This window comes from Typopeltis vanoorti, chromosome 13 (assembly GCF_054136105.1).
Source record: "Typopeltis vanoorti isolate ZY-2024b chromosome 13, IOZ_Tvanoo_1.0, whole genome shotgun sequence".
In the NCBI taxonomy this organism is placed as follows: Eukaryota; Metazoa; Arthropoda; class Arachnida; order Uropygi; family Thelyphonidae; genus Typopeltis; species Typopeltis vanoorti.
Genome location: NC_143561.1, coordinates 99,958,486 through 99,973,994, shown reverse-complemented (window position 1 = coordinate 99,973,994; position 15,509 = coordinate 99,958,486). Strand labels below are relative to the sequence as shown.

General features: G+C 37.0%; 1 protein-coding gene across 3 annotated transcripts in view; it reads left to right on the top strand.

Moving 5' to 3' along the window:
• Nucleotides 1-15,097, top strand: part of LOC150100411 (secretin receptor-like) — an 85,250-nt gene extending 70,153 nt beyond the window's left edge. For all 3 annotated transcript variants that reach the window (XM_090402795.1, XM_090402796.1, XM_090402797.1), the window contains 9 exons: nt 3,517-3,688; nt 4,497-4,653; nt 4,769-4,829; nt 5,307-5,376; nt 6,926-7,017; nt 7,247-7,391; nt 11,257-11,298; nt 11,955-12,099; nt 14,035-15,097. In XM_090402795.1, the coding sequence (XP_090258921.1) occupies nt 3,517-3,688; nt 4,497-4,653; nt 4,769-4,829; nt 5,307-5,376; nt 6,926-7,017; nt 7,247-7,391; nt 11,257-11,298; nt 11,955-12,099; nt 14,035-14,399 (1,249 nt within the window). In that variant the 3' untranslated portion in view covers nt 14,400-15,097. The remainder of the gene's footprint in view (nt 1-3,516; nt 3,689-4,496; nt 4,654-4,768; nt 4,830-5,306; nt 5,377-6,925; nt 7,018-7,246; nt 7,392-11,256; nt 11,299-11,954; nt 12,100-14,034) is intronic.
• The last annotated feature ends 412 nt before the right edge of the window (nt 15,098-15,509 follow it).

The following is a 15,509-nucleotide window of genomic DNA, read 5'->3' as shown; positions in this document are numbered from 1 at the left end:
CAGCTCAATTGAATCTTGTGTAGTTGGCGAGGATGCGTCCGTTGTTGTTTCTGGTTATACAATTCCATGCAGGTGTTTGGAAATTAAGTCTCCAGAAATAATGATACCATCCAAATCCGTGTGCAGTAGTGTTTTTTGCGGTGGGTTATATGCAGCGTAAATTTTCGGTCTGCCAGCCGAGATAGTAAGAACCTCCATGCCAGTAACCTCGAAGTTAGTGGTTGGGGGGGCGGGTTGTTTACTGTACGGTGTTGGATATAATTTTTAATGATGGCAGTGCCACCACCTCTGTATTTAACCTGTAAGTTCTGTAGAGGTGATATCCCATACTTATGAGGCTGTCCATGGTCTCAGGTGTGTTTCACTTATCAAAACATCTGGCTGAAGTCTTTGAGTGAACTCTTGGAGCTCCCTAATCTTGTGTTTGAGGCCATTGGCATTCCACGCCACAATCTGTAGAGAGTCTGGAGTTAGTTTATTCCTGTCCATCAATAAGTTCTGAAAGGATTGATCGTGTTTCATATAGGAATCTTTTTTTAGCAGCTGGTGAAGGATTGGACCTGCTGAAATCCTGTAGCATATTTGTCAGAGCAGTAATGACAGTTTTCAGATTTGACTGCACTGTTGATTGATTCTAATTCTGTTCCTTGGTTGTCATTTTGGCACGGGATACGTCCGCATAGGGCCTTGCCTACCATTGGTAGTTTGTTTTCTTAGGGACCTTAAACTGCGTAAGCGGGACTTATGTCACATTTTGTTGAATACTGTGAGACTGTGAAGGTGAGCTGATAGAGGCGGAGGATTGTCTGTTTGTTTCGGACCGTCTATTATTCGGGTGTTGAATACATCCTCTATAGTTAGCTGGGTGAGGGCCACCACAGTTTGCACAACTAGCTGGGATGGTATTTGGCTTTGTGCAGGTGTTACTGGGGTGGCTCTTGGCACATTTCAGGCATTTATGCTCTGCCTTGCAGAGTCTCTGAGCATGGCCAAATCTTTGACACCTATGGCACTGTCCAATTGAAGTTTTCTTCCTCAGAGGCTCTGGGGTAATCCGGAGCCCACAGACTGATCTTAGGTCATAAATAGTTTTGTAAGCTTTATGGATCTCCAACAAAACCAGAGGCATCGGATGACTAGAGATGACAAAAGCTCTAGTTATCCTGCTGACCTTAATAGGTGGCAGATCCTAGCAGCAGAGGTCGGCCTCTATTTCATCTGTAGTTACGTCCTCTGTAACACCTCGGACGACCACCTTCAGATTCCTCTCCGAGCCGAGAGAGAGAAAGTGTGTGGTATTGAGTACCACTTGAATCTAACGCTTGATCTATTTTCTATAGTCCATCATGGTAGCAGGCTGGATTTTGACACCATCATCCATATCCTTAGCTGAAATGTATTGTATTTGTAGGTTTGTCATGGTGGACCTTAAGGTTAAGGGTGTCCATTTTTTCTTTTCCAAGAGGATGGTCGGGAGCACCCTCTCTCTTTGGGGAGGCCGAGGAATCGGAACTGGGAGTGTCATCTTCCATACCGGAATCCATGTGAGGTTCTGCATCGGCGGTTTTCCGCGCACGGACCTCTTCAAGGTCTGGGGGAGTGATACCACCAAATACAGCTTCTCCTCCATCTGGGCAGTGACTTCACCCTCCTCAACTTCTCCTGGCGAGGAGTAGAAATTAAGGATGCCATGCCACTCGTGTTCGAATTTTCTTACAATCATTTTGAGAATGCTGAGCGCCCCCTTTGTTGAGGGAATCAATATAACCGTCATCTTCCTCCTCGCTCATGGTGATGACAGCACTGTTCTCCGCAGGTGATAAAATACCGCAGGTCTAGGGATCTGTCAACAGAAAATCTTGTGGACTGAGGTGGTCTACTAGCAGCGATTGAGAAATAAATAAATGTTGTAGTGTTGTGGAAAGAAACCGTGAAACTTACTTGGCTAGGCTTGAAATTACCTACCTGCATAAAAAACCCATACATCCACCACTGGTCCTCGCTTCGGGTGGGGCCTACGCGGCCATTAACCACGTACACATTTCGTGTAGAGCGGGAGGCAGTAGGAATTCGGGCAGAGTTAGAGCCAGTGCAATGCAAGATTCACGAATACAGCCTAAGCGAGCGCGGTTTTCTAGCACAGCAAATGAAACACGTCTGTCCACATCAAACTCACAATCGAGAATCTTTCAAGGCATTATTATTATTATTTTTTTTGGCTAGATGGGGGAATCAAGAATGATTTTCATATTCCCCATTATCTGTAGAAGAAAATGTATGGATTGGGTAATATAGAACTACAAGCTCTGATCATGACAGGAGGGTAACAGTAATAGCCGAGCCTCAGAACTTCATTGGCTACAGCATTGCCATCCATTACCCTCCCAGGGTTTCGGCCTCTCAATATGTTGACTTTCAAGGCATTAGTCCTTATAAGGACTGATTTAAAGGAGCGAAGCAAGAATGCTGTTCATCTTTCCCGTTATCTGTAGACACTGTAGGGATAAGGTGTTACTGAACTATTAAATTAAAGCTCTGATCATGGCAGGAGGGTAACAGCAATATCCGAGCCTCAGAACTTCATTGGCTACAGCATTGCCATCCATTACCCTCCAAGGGTAATCACCGCATCTGACAGTCGATTACTCTTGTCTCAAGGTATTAGTCCTTTTAAGGACTGGCTTAAAGGAGCGAAGCAAGAATGCTTTTCATCTTCCTCGTTATCTGTAGAGGACAGTGTAAGGATAAGGTGTTATTGAGCCAATAAAGCTCTGATCATGGCAGGAAGGTAACAGCAATAGCCTCAGAACTTTATTGGCTACAGCATTGCCATCCATTACCCTCCAAGGGTATTAATCACCGCATCTCACGGTCGATCAATCTCAAGATCTCCCAATTCCTCAAGGCATTGAGCTGTTTAGGCTCTGATCATAGCAGGAGGGTAACAACAATAGCCGAGCCTCAGTTAGGACTTTATTGGCTACAGCATTGCCATCCATTACCCTCCAAGGGTATTAATCACCGCATCTCATGGTGGATTCTCACCACTCATTCCTCAAGGCATTCCTTATAGTCCTTATAAGGACTGGCTTAAAGGGGCGAAGCAAGAATGCTTTCATCTTCCCCGTTATCTGTAGAGGACAGTGTATGGATAAGGTGTTATTGAGCAATTAAAGCTCTGATCATGGCAGGAGGGTAACAGCAATAGCCGAGCCTCAGTTAGAAGTTCATTGGCAACAGCATTGCCATCCATTACCCTCCAAGGGTATTGGATTGAATGAATCGATCGCCGCCGCATTTCACGGTCGGTTGATTCCATTCACATCATCAATCCCCTCAAGGCATTACATTTCTCATTGGTAATTTAAATATCAATCCTGTAATTTAATAAATTGTGTTAATGATTGTTTATTAAATTTTATTCTTTATCTACATTTGTTTCATTTTTTTAAAAATATGATACATTGATTTACTTTAACTCTTATATAAAATAAATGCGTTTTTAACTTTCTCAAGGAAATTGCGATGTCCAAGAAATAACCTGCACATGCAGCTCTTCCTCTCTTTTATCATGAGGTCCACTATGTTTCTGTTGAAGGATGCTCTGTTTGTAGGCGGAGTAGGAATCAAAACGGACATAAAAACAACTGATGGAATGCCAGTGACCGCACTTTCTGAAATTGTAATAGTAAGTAATCAGCTTATGAAGTCTATTTAGGTGTTATTAAACCTTGTTGTCCCATTGCCACTATGCAATTATAGATTACATCTCGCCCGCCTGGAGTGCCGCCTAGGTAATTATACTGTATCATGGATGTCTGTGAATGTCTATAGATAAAAGATCAATATCAGCACCGAGTGTAAAATGAAAGCCCGCTTTTTGGAGACCTGAAGTGATTTGAAATGGGTCTCTGAACCAGATTCTGGTGATAATGTCCACAATCACATCTTTAGAGGTCAAAACAATCAGAACAAAATTGCGTTACTCTTAATATATTGTATTACCCCGATTTTTTAATTGCTTAAACCTCTTGGGATATTGATCTGCTCCTTCTAAAAATATACAGTTAGCTAGGGATGAACACACACGCAGCCGATTATGTTGAAAGACATAACAGACTCTGGAGATAAGAATAACGCCCTATCAAAGCAATAATCAGGTTTATATGAATGATAATCTAACAGGTTAAGGAGAAAATAGACAAAAAGCATTTTTGTTTGTCATCCGTGGCTTATGTAAACATCGTTTTTTTTTTTTTTTCCTCTCCTGTTTACCAATGGGTCAAATGCAATATAGTTAAGCGTGAGTAAATAGAACAGAAGGATATTGTATACACTTTAGAAAGAAATTGAATTTATACTGGTGTTTTAAAACTAATGATGGCTCTGTTAATCATACATTACGTTCTTTACGGAAAAAAAAAAGTTTTTGATAGCGAAATAGTAAAGGATAAAAGTTGTAAAAATAGTTTTTATTTTATTTCATTTGATTTTAGAACGTGGAGTGCAAAGTCTTTACAAGCTTCTGGCATTATTTCTTATTGGCCAATTACTGCTGGATCTTGATGGAAGGGCTCTACTTACACAATCTCGTCTTCCTGTCCATGTTCACAGACACCACCAGAATACTGCGATACGTTATATTTGGTTGGGGTGAGTAACTGCTGTGTGTGTGTGCGTTTCAAAATTGAATTATTTCCATTAGATCTTAAAGGATACAGTTTTATTACTTGTTCTGGGGCTTTCTATTGATAATTTCCTTTTTCAGGGGTTCCCGTAATTTTTATTGTCCCTTGGGTTGCTGTAAGAGCTGCGCTGGAAGATACCTTGTAAGTCTATATTTTTAATTCAAGTCTGGGTATTTATTCTTAAAGAATTGATTCTTTTTCTAACTTTATTTCTCAAACTGTAGACAATATATTGAAATAAGTTAAGTGACACCTCGTGGTTTGTTACAAATAAATAATCCTTAATTGTTTTTAAATGGCAAGATATCGCCTTACACTTTAGTGAGATTTCTTTCTTGTTATTCTTGATAAAAAATTGACCAAAATAGTAAACGCACCATTCTCGCGATAAAAGCCCATAATAGGATTCTTTGATTGTGACGTCACCTTCATTACAATTGAACTTCCAGCAGTTTTTTTGGTATTTGTATTTCGTTTGAAACATGATCATAAATTATTTTTTTACATAATTTTTATTTTCATAAATTTATTTTCTGATATCTATAAATGCAATAATAATAATAGGTTAACCGAGAATATGAAACCATATCGATTTCTTGCATTATTACTTTTCCACAGATGTTGGACAACTAATGCCAACCAAGGATATTTTTGGATTATCCGGGGGCCAATTACGGCATCCATTGTGGTAAGTGAAAAACAATCATTTTTGTTGTACGAGGGTGGTCTGAAAAGTTCTCGGCCTAACAATGAAAAAACGAATTTATAATTTCAAAATTATTTTTATTTTTCAACATAATCTCCCTTAAGACTAATACATTTATTCCAGCGATGCTCCAGCGCCATTATCCCGTCCCTGTAGTGGTTCTCAGTAAGATCTGCAAAATGCTCCTCTACAGCTGCAGTCACCTCTTGATTCGAAGAAAAACGCTGACCAGCGAGGAAGAGTTTTAGTTTTGGGAAGAGATAGAAGTCAGAGGGAGCCAAATCTGGTGAATAGGGTGGATGTTCCAACAATTCATAGTGAAGATCCCTTAATTTTCCCATTGTCAAAACACCTTTGTGGGTAGGTTCATTGTCCTGATGAAAGATGATTTTTTCTTCTGCAAATCGGATCTGTCTTTTCTCACGAATTTTTTCGTCTAGTCTGTTAAAAGAATAATATTCCTCAATTACGGGTTTACCCTTTTCAAGATAATTAATAAAAAAAATTCCTTTAGCATCCCAAAACACCGATGCCACGACCTTTCCTGCTGATGGAACCGACTTTGTCTTCTTCGGCGCTGAACAACCGGCTTCTGTCCATTGTTTTGAACTGCTGTTTGGATTCTGGTGTGTAATGGTGAATCCAAATCTCATCCATAATAATAAATCGACGCACAAAATCAGTTTTATTCTTGTTAAAACGCTCCAAGCACTGTTCGGAGATTTTCATGCGAGTGCGTTTTTGATCTGCTGTGAGCAAGCGCGGCACCCATCTTGCGCACAGCTTTTTCATTTGCAATTCTTCATGCAAAATATATCCTACACGTTCTTTTGAAATGCCTACAGTCTCAGCAATTTCACGCACTTTGACTCGCCGGTCATCCAATACCATATCGTGCACTTGATCGATGATTTTTGGTGGTGTTACACTTTTTGGACGTCCTTCACTTGGATCATCTTCAAGGCTGGCACGGCCACGTTTAAACTCAGCAGCCCATTTCTTAATTGTCGAAAACGAAGGAGAAGAGTGTCCATAGTGGTCCTTTTATGAACACTTCGAATGAATTTCTTTTGGCGTTAAATCTTCTTTTACAAAGAATTTTATAACCGTACGATATTCAGTTTTATCCATTTCAAGGGATAGACAATACTTTTGCTTCAGACAGCTGTAGAAAACAAACTACTTTATAGAATGACTTGCAATTTCACAAGGATACTTATGACTGATGCACCAACTTAGAAAAAAAAATCATGCCGATAGTGTTGCCATCTGTGGTCGAGGCTGAGAATTTTTCAGACCACCCTCGCATTAACAGGAAAAGTAGCCAAACATTTATTTACTTTCTCAATTTTATTTTATTTTTGTCAAGGACGTAGCCATCTTGTCTTATTTTATCATAATATCATTTTACACTGTGATAAAAGTCGTTATTTTTATAGTAATACACTTTAGATATTAAAATCAGTAAACATTTTCCAGTCTACTGACGTATTCTTTTATCTGATGACAAGACCTATTTTTATTTACTTAGGTCAATTTCATCTTCTTCGTCAACATCACTCGAGTGTTATTTCTGAAGATGTTTGCATCGAATACTTTACAAACAAGACGTTATCGATACAGGTGAGAAAGAAACCACATTATGAGTTAATCTATTGGATTCAGCTGTTAAAATGTTTTTGACTGTTATCCAAACAGATGAAAAAGAGTTTTTAATATTAGATTAAGATCATTTGCCTATTATTGTGATTAGTTTGACATTAATAACAACTGGATGTTGCTGAATCTTTTTTTGTTGGACTCGAGTGTCGTTAATGGATTATTGATAGCGAAACCTTCAATCCTATTTCAGGAAGTGGTTTAAGTCTACTCTGATCCTGGTTCCTTTGTTTGGAGTTCATTATGCCGTCCTTCTAGTGATGTCTCTGGCTTCGGGAATCAACGATATGGTGGAAGTCATTTGGCTGTATATTGATCAACTGTTCTCCTCCTTTCAAGTGAGTCTTACACGCCGTCTTGTACTTTTTCTTATAGAATGCTTGCAGTTGGAACAATTTGTTGATGATTAATTAGCAGATTGAAATCCCAGCTAATTTACTACTGACGAGGACAGTGGAAGTATTATTAATAATACGATTTTGTTTTAATGGCATTACTAAATGCACCTTGTCCAGGTTAGCAGTATCACTGCTGCCTCCTTGCTGAGTCTTGCTACCTTCCGTCGGTGTATCGTTTTTATTTTTTTATGCACTATCTATACGTACCCATTCCTCTTTTTTGGAATATGATAATGTATACCGTTCAACCAGGGCCGACTGGAGGTTTTGCGGGGCCTCAGGAAAACGTTAATGTGGGATCCCAAAATATTTGCAAAAAATAAGTTTTTTTTTATCGAAAACTCATATAATTTTATTAAACATAATTTACAAATATTAAATACATATAGTTATATACTAAAATATTTATATTTATATTAAAAAATATAAACATAAATGGATAGAACACGTTCAAAGAATGAAAATAGAAAGATTATCCAAACAAGCCTTAAAGTACAAGCCATTAGGAAAAAGAAAACCAGCACGTCCTCTTAAAAGATTGACGATGACTTTTAAGGCCGGAACAGGCCATGCTAGGCCTAAATCTTCGATTTGCATGATGATGACTAAAATATTTCCCATATCAATACATCTCTGAAACATCAAAAATTATATTATCAAATTTTCTTAGAAATTTGAAAGTGCCGGGCCCCTCTGAGCGAAGGGAATTCGGTCTGAGGTCCGAAAAACCGATGTCTGAGCCTGTGTTCAACAACTAAAACAATATACAGGGTGGCCATAAATTAACTTTCCCTCTTTGGAGGTATCTGTAGCTAAAACTAATACACGGAATGAGACCACATTTTATATTGAGACTGTCAAAGGCATGGGGAGATCAATTCCGCGAAAAAAAGATTTGGTACCAAAAGTCGCCAATAGGGGAAATTTTGGCGCTGGAGGAGCCGAGAGCATTCAAATATTTGCAGTAAACGCAGGTAAAAAAGATTATGCAAATTTTACTGTGCGTACGTGACAGCAGCGCCACCAATTCCACTTAAAAAGGGATTGGGAACGTTCAGGCAGTTATTCGAAAGACTGACGAATTGTGCTCAATATGTCCTACCTTGCCTCAGCGTGCTTTACTTGTTAAGTTGTTTTATCTTAAACAGTGCAATTGCGTAGCGGCCCTTCGGGAATTTAGAAGGCTTCATAACCTGCGTACAGGTCCTATGTCAGCTGTAACACTGAGAGCTATGATTAAAAAGTTTGAAGAAACTGGATCGCTAGAGTTAGACCTGGCAGAGGACGGAAAGCAGTGCAAGAGGAGACTAACAGACGTTTCTACTGCAGTATTCGACGACACAGGGACCAGTACAACATTTCAGTAATGAGAGGGTTATCAGTCAGTTTTTTTACGACGGCATGGCCGCCTCGATCCCCGGACATCACTCCATGTGACTTTTGGCTGTGGGGGGTATTTGAAATCCGTTGTGCATGTTGGTGGCGTTCCCAACTTGCATATCTTGAAAGAAAACATAAAACGGGCTGTTATGAACATCCAATCCGACTCCTTACGCTCAGCTGTAGAGCATGTCGCACACCGGATGCAATTTGTTGTACACAAGAAAGGTCAGAACATTGAAAATCGTGTATGTGGTCCAGAGGATCCTGATTCTGATGAATAAAACATTATTTCCTGTGAGTTCAATCACTACATTGATTTCTGTGTCTCTCGCAAGTTGTTGTTTTAGTTTAATTATTATTATTATTAACATTGTAACGCACCACATATCCAGCTGGAATGAGTGACGTGGCTGTCGCTCACACTTTGACTATTTTGTGTTCTAGGAAATCTGAAATGGCAGTTTTCATTGCCACAAAACAGGCATTGAATCCCCCCGTGCGCGCACACACTGATTTGTTGCATAATATTGCCAAATTAGTGGCAATTTAAGAAATGATTTAATAAAGGACGTATTGACTGCAGCGAACGAACTTAGGAAAGTATTCAACAAAATGAAAAACGAAACAAAAGTATTCAAGGAACAATTCACCACAACAAAACAGGAACCTGCTAATTAGGTCAACCAACTCTTCTGTATTTCACAAACTGTTAAAAACGACAATAAAAATAAGCGGATAACAAACCTCACACTTTGTTTTAAGTTAATTGTCAAACTGGTAGCTCAATTACACAGCAAAGAAACTAAAAGATAAAATAGATCCAAGAAAAATCAAAATAGGAATCACAAAAATGGAAAGTATTAATAACGGAGGAGTCGTAATCGAAACCAAAGAAAACACAGACGTTGACGTACTGCATAAAGAAATCTCTAAGGAATGCTAATACACATTAGTAAAAAATCTCAGTAAGAAATATCTTCCAAGGATAATTATATTTCCAGTGAAATCGATACGAACAATGTCTTTGACTTAATACTCTTACAAAGTTACATCATTAATAACTTATTGTTGACAGTTTCTCTCCAAACTGAACTACATCAATCCATATAGATCTTGGTCTTCCTCTGGATTTTTTCCTTACTATCCTGGCATCATGCACCTTCTTTGCGAATCTTTCTTGTCCCATTCTGTTTAAGTGCCCATACCACCTGAGATTAGCCTACTCAAACGATTATCAATGCTAACAATATGAATTTCCTTCCTAATATCTTCGTTTTTAATATGATATTGCCATTGATGCCATCGGTTCATGCCCCTATTCTTTCTCAGGACTCATATCTGTGGTCTCTAATCTTTGGTCAAGTGTTTTATTTCTAATCCAGCTCTCGGATCCATAAGTTAAAATTGGTTTGAACATTGTCTCGTATACAGCTAATTTAGTGTTTTGACTAATTTATCTCTTACTTAATATAAATTTATTCAGTTGACTTCCTACCATACCAGCTTTATTGATTCTGTTGTCTATTTCCATATTTAATATTTTCACTAAAAATCGTGCCTAAGTAGTTGAAATATTTTACTTGTTCTACAGGGTCTTCATTAAGAATAGCTAAATTTTCTATGTTCCTGCCTATTTTGAGTTTTGGTCTTTTTATTGCTGATTTTCATACCAAATTTATTACAACAGTTAGTCACGGAATTCTACAAACTTGTACTTGATTTATTTAGAAGTATAACATCGTCTGCATAAAGCAAAGAGCTAAGATTGACATCATCAATTTTGATTTCAGATTTAATACCACTTTCTTTGGTAATGTGATCCCTGTAGATTTATTTATTTATTCGTATGGAGTTTCCTCCCTTTTTCTCCCCCTTCCCTATTGGGACGAGTTGAGCCCCCTCATGGGGGGGTTAAGTATTTGTAGCTGTAGATCCGTGTGTGTTCACGGGGCCGGTTTGCCTGCTTGTGGGATGAAAAACGCCAGATAAACTGGCGGAAAAAACCCTACTGCCAGTGCCCAAGACCGCCTAACTTGGCTATGGCTGAGGAAGATCCTCAAATTCCTCACGTCTTCGACGGGAATCGAACTTGGAACACTCCTTCCCCAGTCATATGGTTGCGAAGCGCACAGCAACTAGGCTAACCGCGCGGACATCCATGTAGATGATGAATAACAATGGAGATACGTGCATTCTTGTCGCACACCTGATTTAACATCAAACCATCTTCCTGTACCTCTTTCAAGTTTAACTGCTGATTTACAACTCAAATATAGGCTAAGTATTGCTTGATATAATGTCCCATTTACACCATATAACTGTAGCATTTTGAAGAGCTTAAATTTATAACTGATAGTTCGTTACTATAGAGAAATCAATCTTAAAAGTGGACCAGTATATTTGACTTTTGTTTTTCTTTTAGGGGTGTTTCGTGGCTCTTCTTTATTGTTTCTTCAATGGCGAGGTAAGTCGCTGTGCACTATTTTTGTTTAATGTGCAAAAAATAGTTTGAAAATGATTTGGTTTATACTCCATATGATTTTAGAATCTTTATATCTCGTTGACATGCTATCTTAAACTCTAGTGGGTTTAAGTTTTCCAAAGAAATTAATTAGAACTATTCTTAATCAAATTAAGACTAATTTCGTCATGATGATGAACCTATATTCCTGGATCTTGACGTCTGAATAGTCTTAATTGTATACCGGTTTAAACTCTATTTACAAAAAAAAAAAAAAAAAAAAAAACATTGGAATAGAATAATTTTCATGATGTAGTGATTAAAGCAACTGAATGCATTATGATTGAGACACATCTAAGAAACACATCTAAACGAATAACAAACAACCTTTTTGAGATGATACTGAACATGCTTGCTTCATGATGGTGTAGTTCTAAGTCCTTTTCTCTAACAACTTTGGAGAAAAAAGCTAAGATAAAAGCAGACACTCATGGGATTCTTTACTTAAAGTTGCTAATTCGCATTTAAATGCGTTGTTGGACGAACAATTTTCGGTATCATCATTCATCATCTTTTAATTGTATTAACAAGGTGAAATTTAAAAACTGTCTTAAGTTATTTTGTTATCATTAAAAGCGATCGTTAATGTTGACTTTCAGGTTCAAAGCGAACTCCGCAAGGTAACCCAGAGGTGGAATATGAAAACCGATCCAGCTATTCGCTCTAACAATTCGTTTCTTACTCAATCTTTGACCTATTTGAGTAAAGGAAGAAGTTCGATTCAGTCTCTTCACTCAGCCGCTGGTAAGAAATGATTTCATTTATCTAATAAACCCCTCCATAATTCACACAGTTTCGACCATTGTCATCCATGACGTCAAGGATGACGTCATTATTTTGGTGTTATTAATAGCCAAGTTATTTTTAGATTTTTATTTTTCATTGTAATCTGTTGGTTAGAAAAATGACCAGGACAGGTGAAAAAAACTCACGTGACTAAACGCAAAATGAATCTGTTATGGCGCCATCTATTGGCACATCAGGAAATTTATCTCTGTGAAATGTATGATTTATTAATAATAAATCGTATAAACAATGATTGGTGGTTGGACAGGTGAATGCAGTCATATAAATTTTTGCAATTCGATTGCAGATCGGACTTAAACCATTACCATCTTTTTTTCTGACTCACAAAAAAGGTAATGATTTCTTTTTTTTAATTATTAATATTCATTTATTGTTACATAATCCAGATACCAAGCATAGGCCTCTAATAAATCGTTTACCCATGCCTAGATGGAGTCAAAAACTGCATCCTGTTAGTTGAAGAGTATGTACGTTATCCTTCGGAAAACAATTTAACAAGCATAAATCTATTTTTTGATAAGTAGTATATTATTTCAACCTAAAAAAAAAGCTTACATTTTTAATTATATATTGTTAGTGGGATGTTGAGGTATTAACATCATAAGGATGCATACGGAAAATGATGTGCGCTTCTGGTAGTGGGAAAAAATAATCCAGTAAAAGATGAAAGGAACATCTGTCAACTTACAATGGTGAGTTAGTCTGTCTCTGAAGTGTTTTTCTATCTCTTTTTCTGCTGCTGTTGTCTTGTTCCTTTTGAAGAGTCTTAGATGTTTCCATGTGCTCCTTGAACTGCTTTGGCTATGTCGATGATTTTGTTTGTATAGAGCTGTTGTTCAGGATTAGGATCTATTTCTTGCAAGGTTGCTGTAATTGCTGGACAGGTAAAGATGTGAGTGGGTGGCAGTTCGGTATTGGGACAGTTGTTGCGGTTTCTATATGTTCTCGTATCATCTGTATTGATCTTCATTCCTCTATAATGTCCTGTCCGTAGTCTTGCTATCTTGGTGGAGGACTTTCTGTCAGCATTGATTTCGAGAATTTGTTTTGTATCACTGATTTCAGTGGAATTAGTTTAGCTTTTGCTAGTGCGTTAGCATCAGCAAGAGTTATCATGTGAGTTTCTTGGTTGAGTTCTCTGGCCTCTTTTGCTAATTTATCAGCTGCCTCATTGTGATTAATGCCTATATGAGCAGGAACCATTGTAAAACGCAACTTTTTTCCCTTAACACTTTAGTTCATTTAAGAGTTTATGGGTATCTTGTGTGAGCTTGGTATTGCCATTTTTGATTGCTTCCATAGCTGATCTTGAGTCACAATAAATTATAATTCTTTTAGATTGTTGAGTTGATGATAATTTTAAGTAGGCGGTGAGTGCTTTATTTATTGCGTAAAGTTCGCTGGTAAAATTGGAAGCAATTCTCCCAGATCCAACTTTTATCTCTTTTTCTGTCTTTTATGAAACATTTCAATATTTTACTCTGGCACAACAAACTGGCCAGTTTGGCCTTGGCAGCCTCAATAATTCTAAACTCATTGTTATTATAGCTTGTAGTTTCTATTTTTAATTGTTCAGTTTTGTTATACTATCTGCTTCTGATAAAAAAAAAAAAAAAAAACAGAAGATTTAGTCGCTGCAATCAGCAAATGACAAAACTATAGAAAAAGAATTATTGTGTACACAAACAATGTAATGACATTTTTAATCATAACTATTATAGTAAATGAAGTACTCAAAGCCACTTTTTATTAAATCTAGAAAGATAAAATGTAAAACATGTTTCGTTATAAATATTTTTATTGTAGTACATAATTCAAAAATCAATACACGGATGAAGTTATTGTCCTATTTTTTTTTTTTTCCTATTCCAGATAAGAAAGATGTATGTTGTAGTAGCAGTCCCTCTCCTAATATTCCCAGGGGTGATTGCAAACGCGACAGTGGATCAACAACCGGGCCAGCTTCTCGCAGTTCCCTCACATCACCCAGAGTCTCCGCTCAATTTACCAATTTTGAAGAATCCAAACTCCAGTGCAATTCTGTGACTCACACAACGGAAGTGACACTAGAGATGGATCATTGCCCTCCTAATGGTACGTTGCTGCCTTATAACTCCAAGAGTGCAGAAAACGAATGGGCTCATGAAAAGAATACTTCAGAAGATCACGAACGAGAAAGTCTTCTCAATTCTTCCTATCTGCAAATGCAGGAACATGAAAAAGAAAGTTGCCTTTGAATAAAGAAGTAAAAAAGAAAAACTGAGGTTATGGATAATTATCTAAAATGTCCTCTAATTCAAGAGCCTTGAATTGAGTTCATTGTACGCACATATGTATATAGGTTTGTAAATACTGTTGGATGGATGAATCATCGGTGATTATTTTTTAGGGTTATAAATTGAACCCAATAGATTTTATCAGTTCATGTGAGTTCACCCAAACTCAGGATGTCTGTGTAATACGTTTATGTCATGTTTTTTATCAGTATTTCTGTAAATAGTGTTGTGTGCCAATACCGTACCAGTATTTATTATGAATTGAATGATATGTTCTTGAAGTGATAATCATAGCAATAGTATTTTAATAATGTCAAAAATTATACTGTAAATAAGGAATAAGAAATGTTTTTAATAATGTAAATATCTGTATAAAATTCAACGGTGTTTCAGAAACAACTGTGAAAGTTTACTAAACTCAATTAATATTCAGACGTTTACTTTTCTACCCATGATTCCATGCAAACAGTTTCATTGCAAGCATTTTTCTGAGTTTACTAAGCAGCTTAATGATTTTTCATTGAATTATTGCATTGGTTAGGCTTATAGGCAGCAAATTAGCAAATTTTATTACTAGTATAATTTAAAATGATGAAATTTGGTTTCTAAGTCTTAGTGTTAGGTCACTTAGTGCTATGTTTTGATATATCAAAGACAGTTAAATTCTCATCACAAACTGAAATATATTAGGAAATTCATTTTAAATGTTCATTCCGAATTTTATATTCAATCAACGTTCTCAATTTAAAAAAATAAAGCAGCCATCCGACTGGGTTTGTTTTCTTCTAGTTTTAAAATATTTTTATTCGTTCATAAACTACACATTCTACAAATTAAAACATTTCATAAGTTGAATAAAATATGCTAAATAAAAAGGCCATTGTATTCTCATATGAAACGATTAGTTTTTTTATTTTTTTTTTGAATTAGTACAAAGTAAATATATGATTACATTTGGGTTAGGATAGCAAGGAAGTTGAATGAGATGCCTGCATCGATGTACGTACTTATATTATTTTTCACAGTAGATAATAAAGTGTCTAGGATCTGTATAAACATCCAAACTCAGCA